This window comes from Dermacentor andersoni, chromosome 3 (assembly GCF_023375885.2).
Source record: "Dermacentor andersoni chromosome 3, qqDerAnde1_hic_scaffold, whole genome shotgun sequence".
NCBI classification, from domain to species: domain Eukaryota; kingdom Metazoa; phylum Arthropoda; class Arachnida; order Ixodida; family Ixodidae; genus Dermacentor; species Dermacentor andersoni.
The window spans coordinates 232,847,891-232,860,884 of NC_092816.1; the positions used below are offsets into that span (position 1 = coordinate 232,847,891).

The 12,994-nt window shown below is 45.5% G+C and overlaps 1 protein-coding gene across 6 annotated transcripts in view; it reads right to left on the reverse strand.

Annotated features, from left to right (window-relative positions):
- The window catches only part of car (vacuolar protein sorting-associated protein 33A), a 217,046-nt gene that overhangs the window by 190,558 nt on the left and 13,494 nt on the right, over positions 1–12,994 (reverse strand). For all 6 annotated transcript variants that reach the window (XM_055072631.2, XM_072287439.1, XM_050182950.3 and 3 more), the window contains one exon: positions 11,730–11,857. In XM_055072631.2, coding sequence (XP_054928606.2) covers positions 11,730–11,857 — 128 coding nt within the window. The remainder of the gene's footprint in view (positions 1–11,729; positions 11,858–12,994) is intronic.

Consider the following 12,994-nt stretch of genomic DNA (forward strand, 5'->3'; position numbering starts at 1 on the left):
GTCAGCCCGTAGTGGCACCCGTGGCCCGCGGCCACCCGGCTTCCAGAGCCGCGACTTCATCCGAGTCAAAAAGATAGAAGCTATTTACATAAGAAATTCGGACCACCCACGAGGCTTCCGTACTCACTCGCTTCAGGCTTGCCACTGCTCCGCGGGCGCTGAGCCTCGCTCTACCAGGATGCAGACCACGTGGCTCTCGTACCAACGAATGCCATTAAAAAAAAAAACACTTGCGAAATGGCTTAGCATGTTGACATGTTCAAACACACTACAGCCTCCGTCGCCTCGCTCAAGAAAGCACGCCGCCGATGCTAGCGATCAAAATTCACGCTAGGCCTGCGCTTCGGTTCAAAGGTCTTGAACGAAGCAACACTTCAAATTATCGTCGGATGCCCCAAGAGGTCCACGTTGGGCAGCCAGATGTGGGAGATATGGTTTTCTCCTCCGTACTCTTGGGACAAAGGAACGACAACACAGTAGTGCAAACAGTCACAAGGGCATTTATTGCACCTTTCATAGATCAATGCCAGCTAGCCGAGTTGCTATCCACAAAACATGCCGATGGGCGCGCGACAAATCTAGAAGTCCGACTCACCGAGCGACCGGATGGCGAGCGAATATGTTCGCCCCATGCTGGATCCCAACGCCTGGTCGTTCGCGTGTTCGGTCACGCCAACGGTCGTGCGTTCGAAGGCGGCCACGCGAGGCGGTCTCGCAGAAGCATGGGTCGCCGCGCGCGCGCGGGACGTCCACGCCGTGCGCCGCCCCACCGGGAAAGAGCCGAAGCGCCTGTCTCCCGGCGCCCAAGAAACCCCGCCGCAGCGCAACACTAGCGCCATCTCTCGCACTGCGCTTCAACCACTCCGACCGCCGTGGGCGCCAGGTCACGCGACGGGCGAAGCCGCCCTGCAGGAGACGAGTTATGCGGGAAAACTAGATCTCAGGGGAGGCGTGAGAGTCACGCATCCCCACAACGTGCCAGCGCCTTGACAAAGTCGAATCTGTCCGATTGCCGCCGGACACCCCTGAGACAAACCCCACAGTCGATCCCTCTTTGTGCGCAATGGCCTGCACAATCATACGAGAAAAGCTGCAGTCTCTTGGCTTTTCAGCAGGTCCCATTCTTTCCCACGCCTCCAGTATCACTTTTGCGTGATGTTGTCAAGGAGGGGTTGGCGTCCATGGCTGGTACTGTGTATACGGACACTTTACCCCCTATGCCCCCACCAACATATGCGCAAGTAGCCACGGTTACCCCGTACTCCCCCCCCCCATATGATGTAGCAGTTAACACGACCTTTGATACGCCCGAAGACGTGGCGGACCGATCGCACTACAGGCACAGATCAATCTCAAGATGAGTCTCCACAAGCGTTGAAGATGAAGAACCCGGTGTGACGATAATCATGTGCAGACGATGAAGAGGTGCATAAGAAATGCCCACACTAAGTACTATAACAGGTATGGCTGCACAATAAATTATTTGGTCATCTTGTAATGATAAGGACTCGTTATTTAACCATCAGCAGCAGTAAATAGACAAGTACGAAGAGGATCACAACACAAGTGCCGACTCTTGACTCAATCATCAACTTCCACTAACTCGTCCAAATTTCCCTACGAGTACATGTTAAAAAAGAAAGGATCATCCTTCACTCAGACTTTCTTTCAACGGAGTTTGCAGCTCCTTAGATCAAGATTGTGTCGCTTTGACACATTTATTGACAATCATTCATAATTCGCAAATTGTGCACCAGCAGCTACAAAAAGCCATGACCAGTGAGAGTGGTTGTGTATCATACAAGAGAGTTCTAGCTTAACGTGATGTGTTACTCCGATGCGTGGTATGTTAGGCCCACTGTGTACAAGCGTCTTAAACCACCGAGTACCGCAGCAGGGTACTGTAACAGCCTAACACTATGGCAGTGCCTGAACCAGCGCAGACTGGCCGCTTTGATTCAAATCCACCTTTGCTTCCATCATGACAGCAAGAAATACAGTAAAATCACTCTTCATATCTCAGTAAGGACAAAGTACTGGCCATGCTCTGTTATTATTGTGATCAGCTGTTTGTTTTGATGCTGCTAGGTGTAAGGAGAGGTCACCGAACTAGGAAAGTGTTATTATTTCCACTTTGTAGATGGCATCACAGTATTAGTGTTATTAATGCATTGGCAATGTGGAACACTGTAAAACACAAATTCTTCATTGCATACTAGTAGAAGTTCTTTTGTTGTAATAAATGGGAAAAGGAGGTAGGAAATTAAGGGCATCGTAACTGTTTCCCTCCCCAGTGGACACCTAAACTGTCTCACGGCTGTAAGAATCCATGTATTTCTAACTCTAGAACAATACGCAATGACAGTATGCTAACACGATTTCTCGATATGTTTACCACAGTTCCATGGAAAGACAGCGCATGTGCAGAGGGCCAAACATATCACGTATCCTGGTAACATATTCCATATAATGCAAAGCTATAACTCTCTACTCTACATACAGCTATCTGCAAACAGGCCCAACAGTATAAAATCAGATTGTCACTCACATCATGTGTATGGTGCACCAATAACCGTCCGGTGTATTATTGCTCTTTAACGTAGACATGCAACCATTCATTCATTCATTCATTCATTCATTCATTCATTCATTCATATTATTCCCCAGATAGCCCTGGATGGCTACCTGAGCTAAAAGCTGTATAGACAGCTTGAGAGAGACCCGTGTAGCCGTTACAAGGCAGATACAGCAACCATGCAAGAAGCAAATGTGAAAACAAGCCAATATACTAATGCAAGAGTGCTGCCAACAGAGTCAGCATCTGTATAAAAATGAGATAAAGCAAGAACGATATGGAACTGAAGCACAAGAAACAGATACAAATATAAGCGACATACATCAAACAACTATCACAGCATTTTCACAAAAAGTGCTTCCGACTGAGGTTTCAAAGTGTACCGTGTTTGTTTGTATTTATTTAGAATTGAAGGACGATTGGGTGCCGTAGTCTGCAGTCTGTACAGAAACGTGATAGGCACTCCGTCCCCATGCTATGCATGTTTATAAGAGGCCTATGTTTATTGAAGGGCACTGTTCGTTCTAAAAATTGCGCAAAGATTTAGTCTGAATAATAAAAATACAATAGAACATCATAGTCATACATGCTTTTTGTGCTAATTATGTTATATTTTTGAAAAGCACTCACAGTAGATTCATGATATTCAAGACTGTGAACATACAGAAATTTTCTTTTTTTTTTGCATAATACTATAACTTTTGTATGCTTGATTTAGTTAGCCAAACTAAGCTATAAAATTTCATTAATGAAATGAAGAATGCATAATATATTTGAATTTTAATGTTTAAAGGAAGAAACCCAGGGCACCACAACATTGCACCACTGACTGATGGCAGACATTTACACAGCTGAGAAATATGTGAATCCCATGTAAAATATGAAGAAAATGTTACGAGCAATGTATGTTCCTCAACTGTTTCAATTTCATAATCACCACTTTTAATGACATGTTCTGTTCTCACTGCTTTGTTTCTGGTTTGAAAAAAGGTAACTTTTGTTTTTAAAGGATTTATTTTAAGGGAGTTCAACAATGACCAGTAAACAAGTTTATCAAGTACCTGGTTACGTTCAATTGCAAGTTGTTCATGTCAGGACCAAAAAGAAGCATGGTACAAACATCTGCGTACATGACGAACTTTACAGTTGAATCAATGTAAAGGTTTAATGTGTACTGTAGCATATCAGCCGGACGCCAGGGTTGAACAGACAACGTTTATTGATGCCGTGCCCTTTTTATAGGGTGATGAACATGTGATCTGCCGACTGCTGCTTGCGTGGCCGAAAAGCGATTATCATGAACATGCAGTGTGACACGCGATATCAGTATACAACATTCCTTTCTCCTAAGATTCGTTACACAATTGCAAAATGTCTGGTTAGTCATTAATGCCATAACGTGCGATAGGCCGTCTAACGCGTGACAAGGGGTATGGGAACCCGTCGCCTACTCCAACTGGGCCACACCACTGGTAGTGGTAAGAAAAAAAGACGGAACTTTACGCCTGTGCGGTGACTACGGTAGCACCGTAAACAAAGCTATTAAAAGCAGCGGGTATCCTTTGCCCACTACCGCTGAAATGCTCGCAGCTCTGGGTTCAAGCAAATTTTTTACAAAGCTGGATCTAGCTCAAGCTTATCAACAACTAACGCTAGATGACGAATCGGCTGAAGTGCTCACAGTTAGCACGATAAAGGGACTGTACAAAGTCAAACGGCTGCCGTTTGGAATTTCAGTGGCGCCGTGGGTATTTCAACGAGTCATTGATACGCTGTTAGCAGGCATTCGTGGCGTGAAAGCCTATCTTGATGATATCTTGATTTCTGGACGTAACGCGGAAGAGCACGGCGAGAGATTAGAAACCACGCTATCGCGTCTGCAGAATGCGCAGTTAAGAGTAAACAAAGACAAGTGCGAATTCAACAAGCCGAGCACTGAATTCTTGGGTCACAGGATTGATGCCACGGGAATACATTCGAGCCAAAGCAAGACTGACGCAATCCATAAAGTGCCCGCACCCACAAGCAAAAAGGAGCTGCAAGCGTTCTTGGGGTTACTAAATTTTTACAGCAGTTTCCTCAAGGGCAAGACTGAAGTCGCAGAACACTCTATCGACTGCTCGACCATGACCACGAATGGAAGTGGACAGGTGAGCACCAACGTGCGTTTGAGAGACTAAAAAAATTGCTTAGCTCCGACTCTGTACTTGTGCCCTATGACACCAAGCGTCCTTTAATTTTGTGCTGCGATGCATCTCCTGTCAGAGTGGGGGCAGTGCTAGCCCATTGTATGTCTGACGGGAAGGAACAGCCCGTAGCTTATGCTTCCCGGACGCTTGGAGCCAGTGAACGTAACTATGCTCAGATTGATAAAGAGGGCTTAGCTGTTGTCTTTGGCGTGCAACGGTTCCACCAGTACCTTGCTGGGCGAGAATTTACGGTCATAACGGACCACAAGCCATTACTGGGCCTGTTTAACACGGACAAGAGGGTGCCTGAAGTTGTGTCACCCAGAATGCTCCGTTGGATTTTATGTTTGTCTGCGTATAACTACAGCCTTCAGTACAGGCGAGGCCAAGAAAACTCCAACGCCGATGCACTCAGTCGTCTGCCAGCTCCGGGAGACGAAGACGAGCCACAGCCACCTGTTGACGTGCTCCTGTTGGAAGCGGTCGAGTGCGCACCGCTGCAGGCGGCAGACATCGCTGCGCTGATCAAGAAGGACAAAGTCTTATCCATGGTAAACGAATGGATCCTTAGTGGCTGGCCGTCAACACATGTGAAACCCATGTAAAATATGACGAAAATGTTACGAGCAATGTATGTTTCTCAACTGTTTCAATTTCATAATCGCCACTTTTAATGACATGTTCTGTTCTCCCTGCTTTGTTTCTGGTTTGAAAAAAGGTAACTTTTGTTTTTAAAGGATTTATTTTAAGCGAGTTCAACAATGACCAGTAAACCAGTTTATCAAGTACCTGGTTACGTTCAATTGCAAGTTGTTCATGTCAGGACCAAAAAGAAGCATGGTACAAACATCTGCGTACATGACGAACTTTACAGTTGAATCAATGTAAAGGTTTAATGTTTACAATACTATTTATGTAAACATTAAACAGAAGAGGTCCCAACATGCTTCCTTCTGGTACACCTATTGCTACTGGTAACAAAGGAGAAGAAAAGGTTTTTTTTGTGAAAGGTGGGATTGTGCCCCACCAGCGGCAAGTTGTTTTTTCACCCACTGTCATTTCCATTAATATACCGTTTCTTTATTTCATTTATTAAGCACAAGTAATTTTCCTCTATGTTGTCCTTGGTGTCCGTGTTTGTTGGCTTCTTATGATATTGGTAACAAAGGTGATTTGTGAGTCCCAATGCATACTCCTGTCACATTGGTAAGACTGCATTAAAGCTAGAGGTTTACCGTGTATTCTGTAAATTGATAACTTATGTGCCAATATTTTATGGTCAAGTAAAGGAAATGCCTTGCTGAAATCAATAAATAAGGCTAGAGTTATTAGCCTGTTTTGAATATTTTGTAGGAGATGTTCTTTCATATCTAACAATGCAGTTTCATTTGATCAACCATTACGAAAACCATGCTGTGAATCTGAGAAAAGTTGAACCCTACAAAAAAGATTGTTAAACTGGTAATGTAACATTTTTTTTCAAAACATTTAGCAAAGATAGGTATGATAGCTATCGGTCGATAATTTTTAGGTAAGTTGTTGTATCCAACTTTATACACAGCATACACTCCTGACATTTCATTACGTTGGGGAATTCACCCAATTCCACCAATAGGTCAAATATGTATTCAAGTACAGGTACCTATGTATTCAAGAATAGCTTTGATTGGTATAACCTGCAGGTTGTCATTATCCAGAGCTCTCGTATTCTTTAGTGACATAGAAGTCCTATAAATTTCTATTTCAGCCATGGGATAAACATACTTTGAGTACAGATATTGACCAAGCCACTATGAACAAGTGGGTATCTAAGAAGCATTATGGCCAACAAAATTCTTATTAGAAAATTCTGTAAGAACCTCAGTACAGTCAAACCTCTATATATTGAACAGTGCTCTGATCGCAAAAAGTTTGATATAGCCAGAGTTTGGTATAGAATATCATGTAAAAAACGTGCCAAAATCTTTTGCAAATCAACAATGGACCAAGGGGACAACCGCGCATCGTTGTTCAGAGCGTGTGTTCAGTTGTCTAGTCCGCGCTAACTTCGTCAGCTGGGTGTGCACGGCTGACTGCGCTGCACGCAATTAGCCTAGGCAACGCCTCCTCTAACTACAGGAGGCATTTGCCTAGGCCGCGCCGACTTCGTTTGCCGCGCGATGTCCGTGCTGCCTAGGCCAATCGCATGCCGTGAAAACGAACGTCGGCTTTTCGAATTTGTACAAGATAGCGCCGCTGGTCAGGGGTGGTGGAGTTTGATATATCCAGATTACGTCTGACCCCGTTCAAAATAAAAAATTAAAAATGCATGCAATATTCGAGTTGATATACGCAATAATTCGATATATCCGTGTTTGATATATCGGGGTTTGACTGTACAGTAAAACCTCGTTATAATGAAGTTGAAGGGGGTCATAATTACTTTGTTATAACCAATTAGTTCATTATAGCCATTATCCATTTCCATCCACAATAAGCAAGCAGGAGAGGATGTACTCACCGCCAAATCTCACAGCAGCCCACCACAAAAGAAAAGAAAACAGCCATCGCACGGAAAAAAATAAGGAAAAAAAAGGAACACCAAGGAATCTATACTTTATTCACGCCAAATGGCTCCTCACTGATCGATGAACAGCACACCAGGTGGCGGCTCACTTCGCAGAAAAAAAAGGCCTTGATAGATTTTTGCCCTGTCTTCTTCAGACGAATGTTGGCTTTTTCAGCTGCAGCCGCTATTTCGAGTCCGTTCTCGCCGTCATCGTGAGCGCCAAAGAAGCGACGCAGTAGGTCCGCTGCATTCAGCATTTGTGTGGGCGTCATTACGTCACGTTCACCAATATTAAGCTCCAGGCTGTCGTCAACACATTCGTCACTGTCATCATTAGGCACCCCCGTCATCATGCGCACAATTTCCGCCTCTGTTAGCTCTTCGGTCATCATCGCATCAGCTTCGGCACTGACGTACATGAAGAAGGTGTCTCAGTCGGGCACAATGCCAGCGTCAAAGAGGGCGTCCCACAATGCTAGGGCTAGGTCGTCCGTGGCACCCTCACTGGTGGCAGCACTGATATCTTCGCTGTAACCGCCACTGCTGACACCAAATGAGGCATGCCGGAAGGAATTGGTGATCATGCTTGCTGGCACAGCCATCCAAGCAGCCTGTACCATCTCGATTGCCATGTACAACTCGATCGTGGACTCACACTTCATGCTCATATTGAGCAGAATAGGGTCGATCACACGCTTGCAGTAACCTGATTTAAAGTTCATGATAACTCCTTGGTCGAGGGGTTGCATAACTGCAGTGCAATTTGGTGGCAAGAAGCATAGCTCACTGTTCTTGAGCACAGTGGCAGTGTGCTGGGCCACACTACCGCAGCAATTGTGCGGAAATTTCTCTCGTTATCCAAGCCTACACAGAGCTCACTTGGAGCTTTCATTCGCCTTTAGAGCATCGTGGTGACATACTTTTCCCAACCGCGAGGGCCGGCACCTTTCCCCACCCATCCATGTTGGCACAAAGCAACACGGTCATGCAGACCTTGCTCTGCTTACTGCCCCGACAGCGTTCACCTTTGAGGGCCAAGGTTTTTTGCAGCAGCATCTGATAGAGCAGGGCAGTCTCATCCGCATTGAACAAATCCTTGGCACTGTATTTTTCTAGCAGCTATCTAACGTTTGTCTGCACCCATGCCACTGCAGCTTCGCGGTCGACAGACTGCGGTTCCCCGCTTACAGCCCTGCCAACGATGTCGTGGCACTCCTTTGAAATGCTGCAGCCAGCAGACATTTGCCACAAAATCGTCGTGCTCCATGATGCACACAAAGTCCCTCGCTTTGCGCTGCAACAGTGCCCCAGTCACAGGAATGCCACTTGCTCTGTCGTACAAAAACCACTTGAAGTCCGCCTTCTCTATAGCTTCAAAAGCAGGGGCTCGAAGCTTCTTTGCTGCTCAAAATCGTCAACAGCGTGCTCAATGCTATGCCGAAATCTTCGGCCACTTTTATCTTCTTCACGCTGGACTCGACGGCTTTCAGCTTAGCCACCTTCTGCTCGATTCATATCGTTTTGCGCTTCCGTATGCCGTTGTTGTCGTCCATCTCCTTTCTGGTGATGGGAACTCGCACGAACGAACCAACAGAAACAAAACTATCCTTGAGGCGCACGCAGACGACAAGCAACAACAAAACCACAGTCGGCGCTACCCCCCACACACAGCGGAAGAGCAGGTGGGTCCACCAGTAAATGCTCTTTGTGGAAAAGAAGAAAAATTGGCCGGATTACGTTACTTCCTAATGTGAAAGTTGAATGCAGCTCTTGAGCTGTTTCAGCTTTTCGATATATTGAGGCAAAGAATTTGTGCAAGACATGTACCTACAGTTACAGACAACTTTTTATTCTTCACAGATATTCCTTCTTCAAGAAACGCTCCACTCCCAGTTTTTGATAGTCATAAAGGAAGCTGTGTGGTCAAAGAAATAGATGGATATATGCTCAACTTACTGTACCAATGCCTGGTTCAGCATAGCACACCTCTGGATTCTGGCACCGAGGGCGCTGGGCCTCTGCTCGGGCCACTCGTTTAGCAGCAGCGGCCGACGAAAGACTTCCAGTGGTTGTCTCGCTCATGGCTCAGAAAGAACTGGCTGAGAATAAGCTATTTATGTAGGCAGACAGATTATTTATAATATAAACCGTCTGTGAGCCTCGGACAATCCGTCTTGTGCAGAACATTTTGCACCAGCCGCTACAAGCATAGCTTGGTGCAACTGCCTCACTTATCAGGAGGTCGCGAGAGGCAGTGCGTAGGCACATAGGAACTTATGCGGCAAAGAGATGGCAGCGACTGACTGACACCACTGATGCTGCTAGTGAGTCAACTGAAGGTGGCTCTGCGTTTCGGCTTGTGAAGCGCGCACCGTGATCCGCTGATACCAAGCTGCTGCTTTGGCAACCGGAAAAAACTACGTGCTCTTGCGCGGTCGTCGCCATGGAGGAGAGAGGGGGAGAAGGGGTACACGCAGCGGCAAACGGCGGCTGTGCATTTCAGCTTGGGCAGCAGCACATCATCGAGATCAGCTGACACCGAGCCGGTGCTCTGATTGCCGATGCACAGGGGTGGCATTGGAGGAGGAGCGAAGAGTGCAAGGCTCCCGCCGTGCGCGAGAGATGGCACCAAGAGCGTGCGCAGCTTGAGCAGCACGCTGGCCCCGGCTACGGAGCTGGTTACGACGTGAGTCGACAGCACCACAAAAGGCAAGAATGGGCGCCAAAGAGCTGCGGTTTAAAAAAAAAGAGATTTGTTATACCCATTGCGAGGAACTTTTAGCTTCGTTAAAATGAGCTATTGGAATTTCAAGGGGAATCACGATTGCTTCGTTATATCCATTAGCTCGTTTTATCCCATTTCATTGTAACGGGGTTTTACTGTATATACTCTGTTTTCATGCATTAGTTGCTCAGGAATTGCATTTCTGCTTTCATGACCTAAAGCTATATTTATTACACTCTGGGCAGCCGCAGCAGCAGAGGAGTGCTTATCAGGAATATGAGTAAAAATATTGCCACGTGGTGGTGACATTGAAGAACACAGCAGCAACACTGTGAAAACAAAACGAACTTTTATTGGGCGAACCTGTGCCCACAAAAACAGGCTACACTGATAGCATAACGATAGCGGCGAACACGGTCGGTGATCGTCGAAAATTTGATGAGCGGGTCAAGCGCGTCGGCTTTTATAGATCAGTCGTCGAATGTTCCAGAGGAACCACTAGGACCCGCGTGTCTTCCACAAAGTTCTACACTATTCGCGTCGTGCATACATGCAATCAGATTACACAAGTTGCGGTGAAAGACAGTGGACGGAACCATCGATAACATTCCAGAAACTTCTTTTACATGTAGACGTGTCCTGCGCTGAGCCATAACATTTTGTGGATGGTAAAAGCGCTCACCCATAAAAGACAAACGAGTTCATGTGTCAATATTATCGTAGTCAGAGGCGGATTATCCAGGGTTCAAAGGGTTAAAATGAACCGGGCTCTGTGGGCTTAGGGGGCCTGCCTAATGCCTAAGGCTTCAATCAATGATGACTGACAGCCGCCTCGGCGATTTGTCGCTGCTGTGCGTGGAGATGGAGATTCTTAGGAGGATCAATGTTAAAGATCTCATCAACAAACTGTCCCAGCAAAAGGCACGAAAATGCCTGTACATATCTTTCTTTCTTTTCTTAAAAGATGAATGAAAAGAGAAAACATGTCAATATCTATACATGCCCTATTTCAACGTTGAATTTCTGTGAAACGCATAACCTATTTTGTACACTTTCCTGAAGTAGAAATTCTTTTTAATATGTAAATTCTTAATAGCAGAAAATGCGTCTGCAATACGAATGTGTTTCCTGCTCTTATGAAAGCGGATACTGCCTGCAAAGATGTAAATTTATTACATGTTTAAAAGTGAACAATCTGTGCATAAATGAAAATGTGTATGATTGTTCATTCAAGTGTTATTAAAAACATTGACCCTTCTTTCAGAATGAACCAACTAGCCCGACAAATCTTAATGCTGTCTGTCTGTTCATCTCCTAATGTAGTTAAATTTCAATGACAATCTCTCTACGTGCTCTGCGACAAAGTACATGCCCAGGCAATGTTCATAAACACTCTGGAGATCATTTGAGTAAATACGGCATGTGTTCTTTGTAGCGAATTCTAGAAAGCGTCAAGTCTCAAGAATGACGAGAGGGTAAGGCGGGAGGGGGCAAGGGAGCGGTCTCCCTTCTTTTTTTGAACCGGGCCCTCAGCACTGTTAATCCGGCCCTGATCGTAGTAAATTGCATTAGTTCTATGAAGATCAGCATTGAACCTCTCATCGAGTCCTTTAAATTTCTTCAACACAGCAGGACATTTTATCTGTAAGAAAGTATGGTGTGAAAATGGCGTAGACACACAGTGCCACTTACTCGAGCACTTGCTCTGCAATGATGTCCATTAGGGTGAGCCGTGGCCGCACCATGTAGATCACATGTTGGGCTGTGGTACTCACGGGACGCTGATTTGACAAGTGGAACATTTGGGTCACCTGGTGGTCCTGCACACAAAGCCAATAGAGTTGGGAAGTCTGCTACCGACACTAAAATCTTGGCCTTCTAGGTTTTGACGCCTTCAAAGATAAAGAAAACCTATTGCATGCCAAATTTAGTCCTGTTCAATTAATGTAACACAATGTTTGCATATAACTCTTCACTTTTCCCTTATATTGAAGCTGCCAGCTCCACAATCACAGTATAGGGCTTCAATTCCTTGAACATACAACAAATAATTACACTATCCTTTATTGTGGTCAATTAAATACACACGTCAAAAGGGGTGCAGCTTCAGGCATGCTAAGCAGGGTGCCAGCTTAGATAATGAAAATTGGAGATAGTGGTCATGTAGTATCATGAATCGCTGATATGGAAGTCAGTCAACCGAGTGCTTACAAGCCACACCATGATCATATTGACAAAAGCGGAGTGCATCAGGTACTTGGCAATCGAAAATTAGAAGGAGAGAATGGCACTCCACATTATCGCGACCCTCACATTATCGCGACCCTCACATTATCGCAAGCCTCACGTTGAAGTGCGCACCTGTTCTGACAAGCAAGCTGTATGCGTCTCTCACCGTCCTGCTCACAGGAATGTCAAAGTTCATCGGTGTCTGATCAGCATTTCCATTATGTGAGCAGATAAACTCTATGTCCCACAGCAGGCGTATAAGTCAAGTTAAGGCCCATCCCATACATAACCAAGGCCTGCAGAAAAGTGAACCACATACACGCTAATTCGGCACTACGCCCGACTATGACCACCATGCGGATCAAGTGCTGGCCGCTACTTCACAGACTCTCCCGTACGCCGCACCTAGCCGCGCATCCCACATGCACAGGATGCGCGGCGGGATGCCAATTGAACGTGGCTTGACCGATGGCTTGACTACTGGGTTGATAATACACCACGTATCCTTTGAATTACCAGAATTAGGAGCTATTAAATTTGTGTAATACTCTTTTTAATGAATACGTATAGCGCTAGTTACTATATTTTGAGCCATACAAAACTTTTGCTCATATTATTCGTTACCCCTATGTGACTTTACCTTATTGTGCCAAAAGTCTAATTTTAGCAGTCCAGTTGTCATCCAAGGACAGATAGAAACAAACAGATAACATCACATGAAGCACATT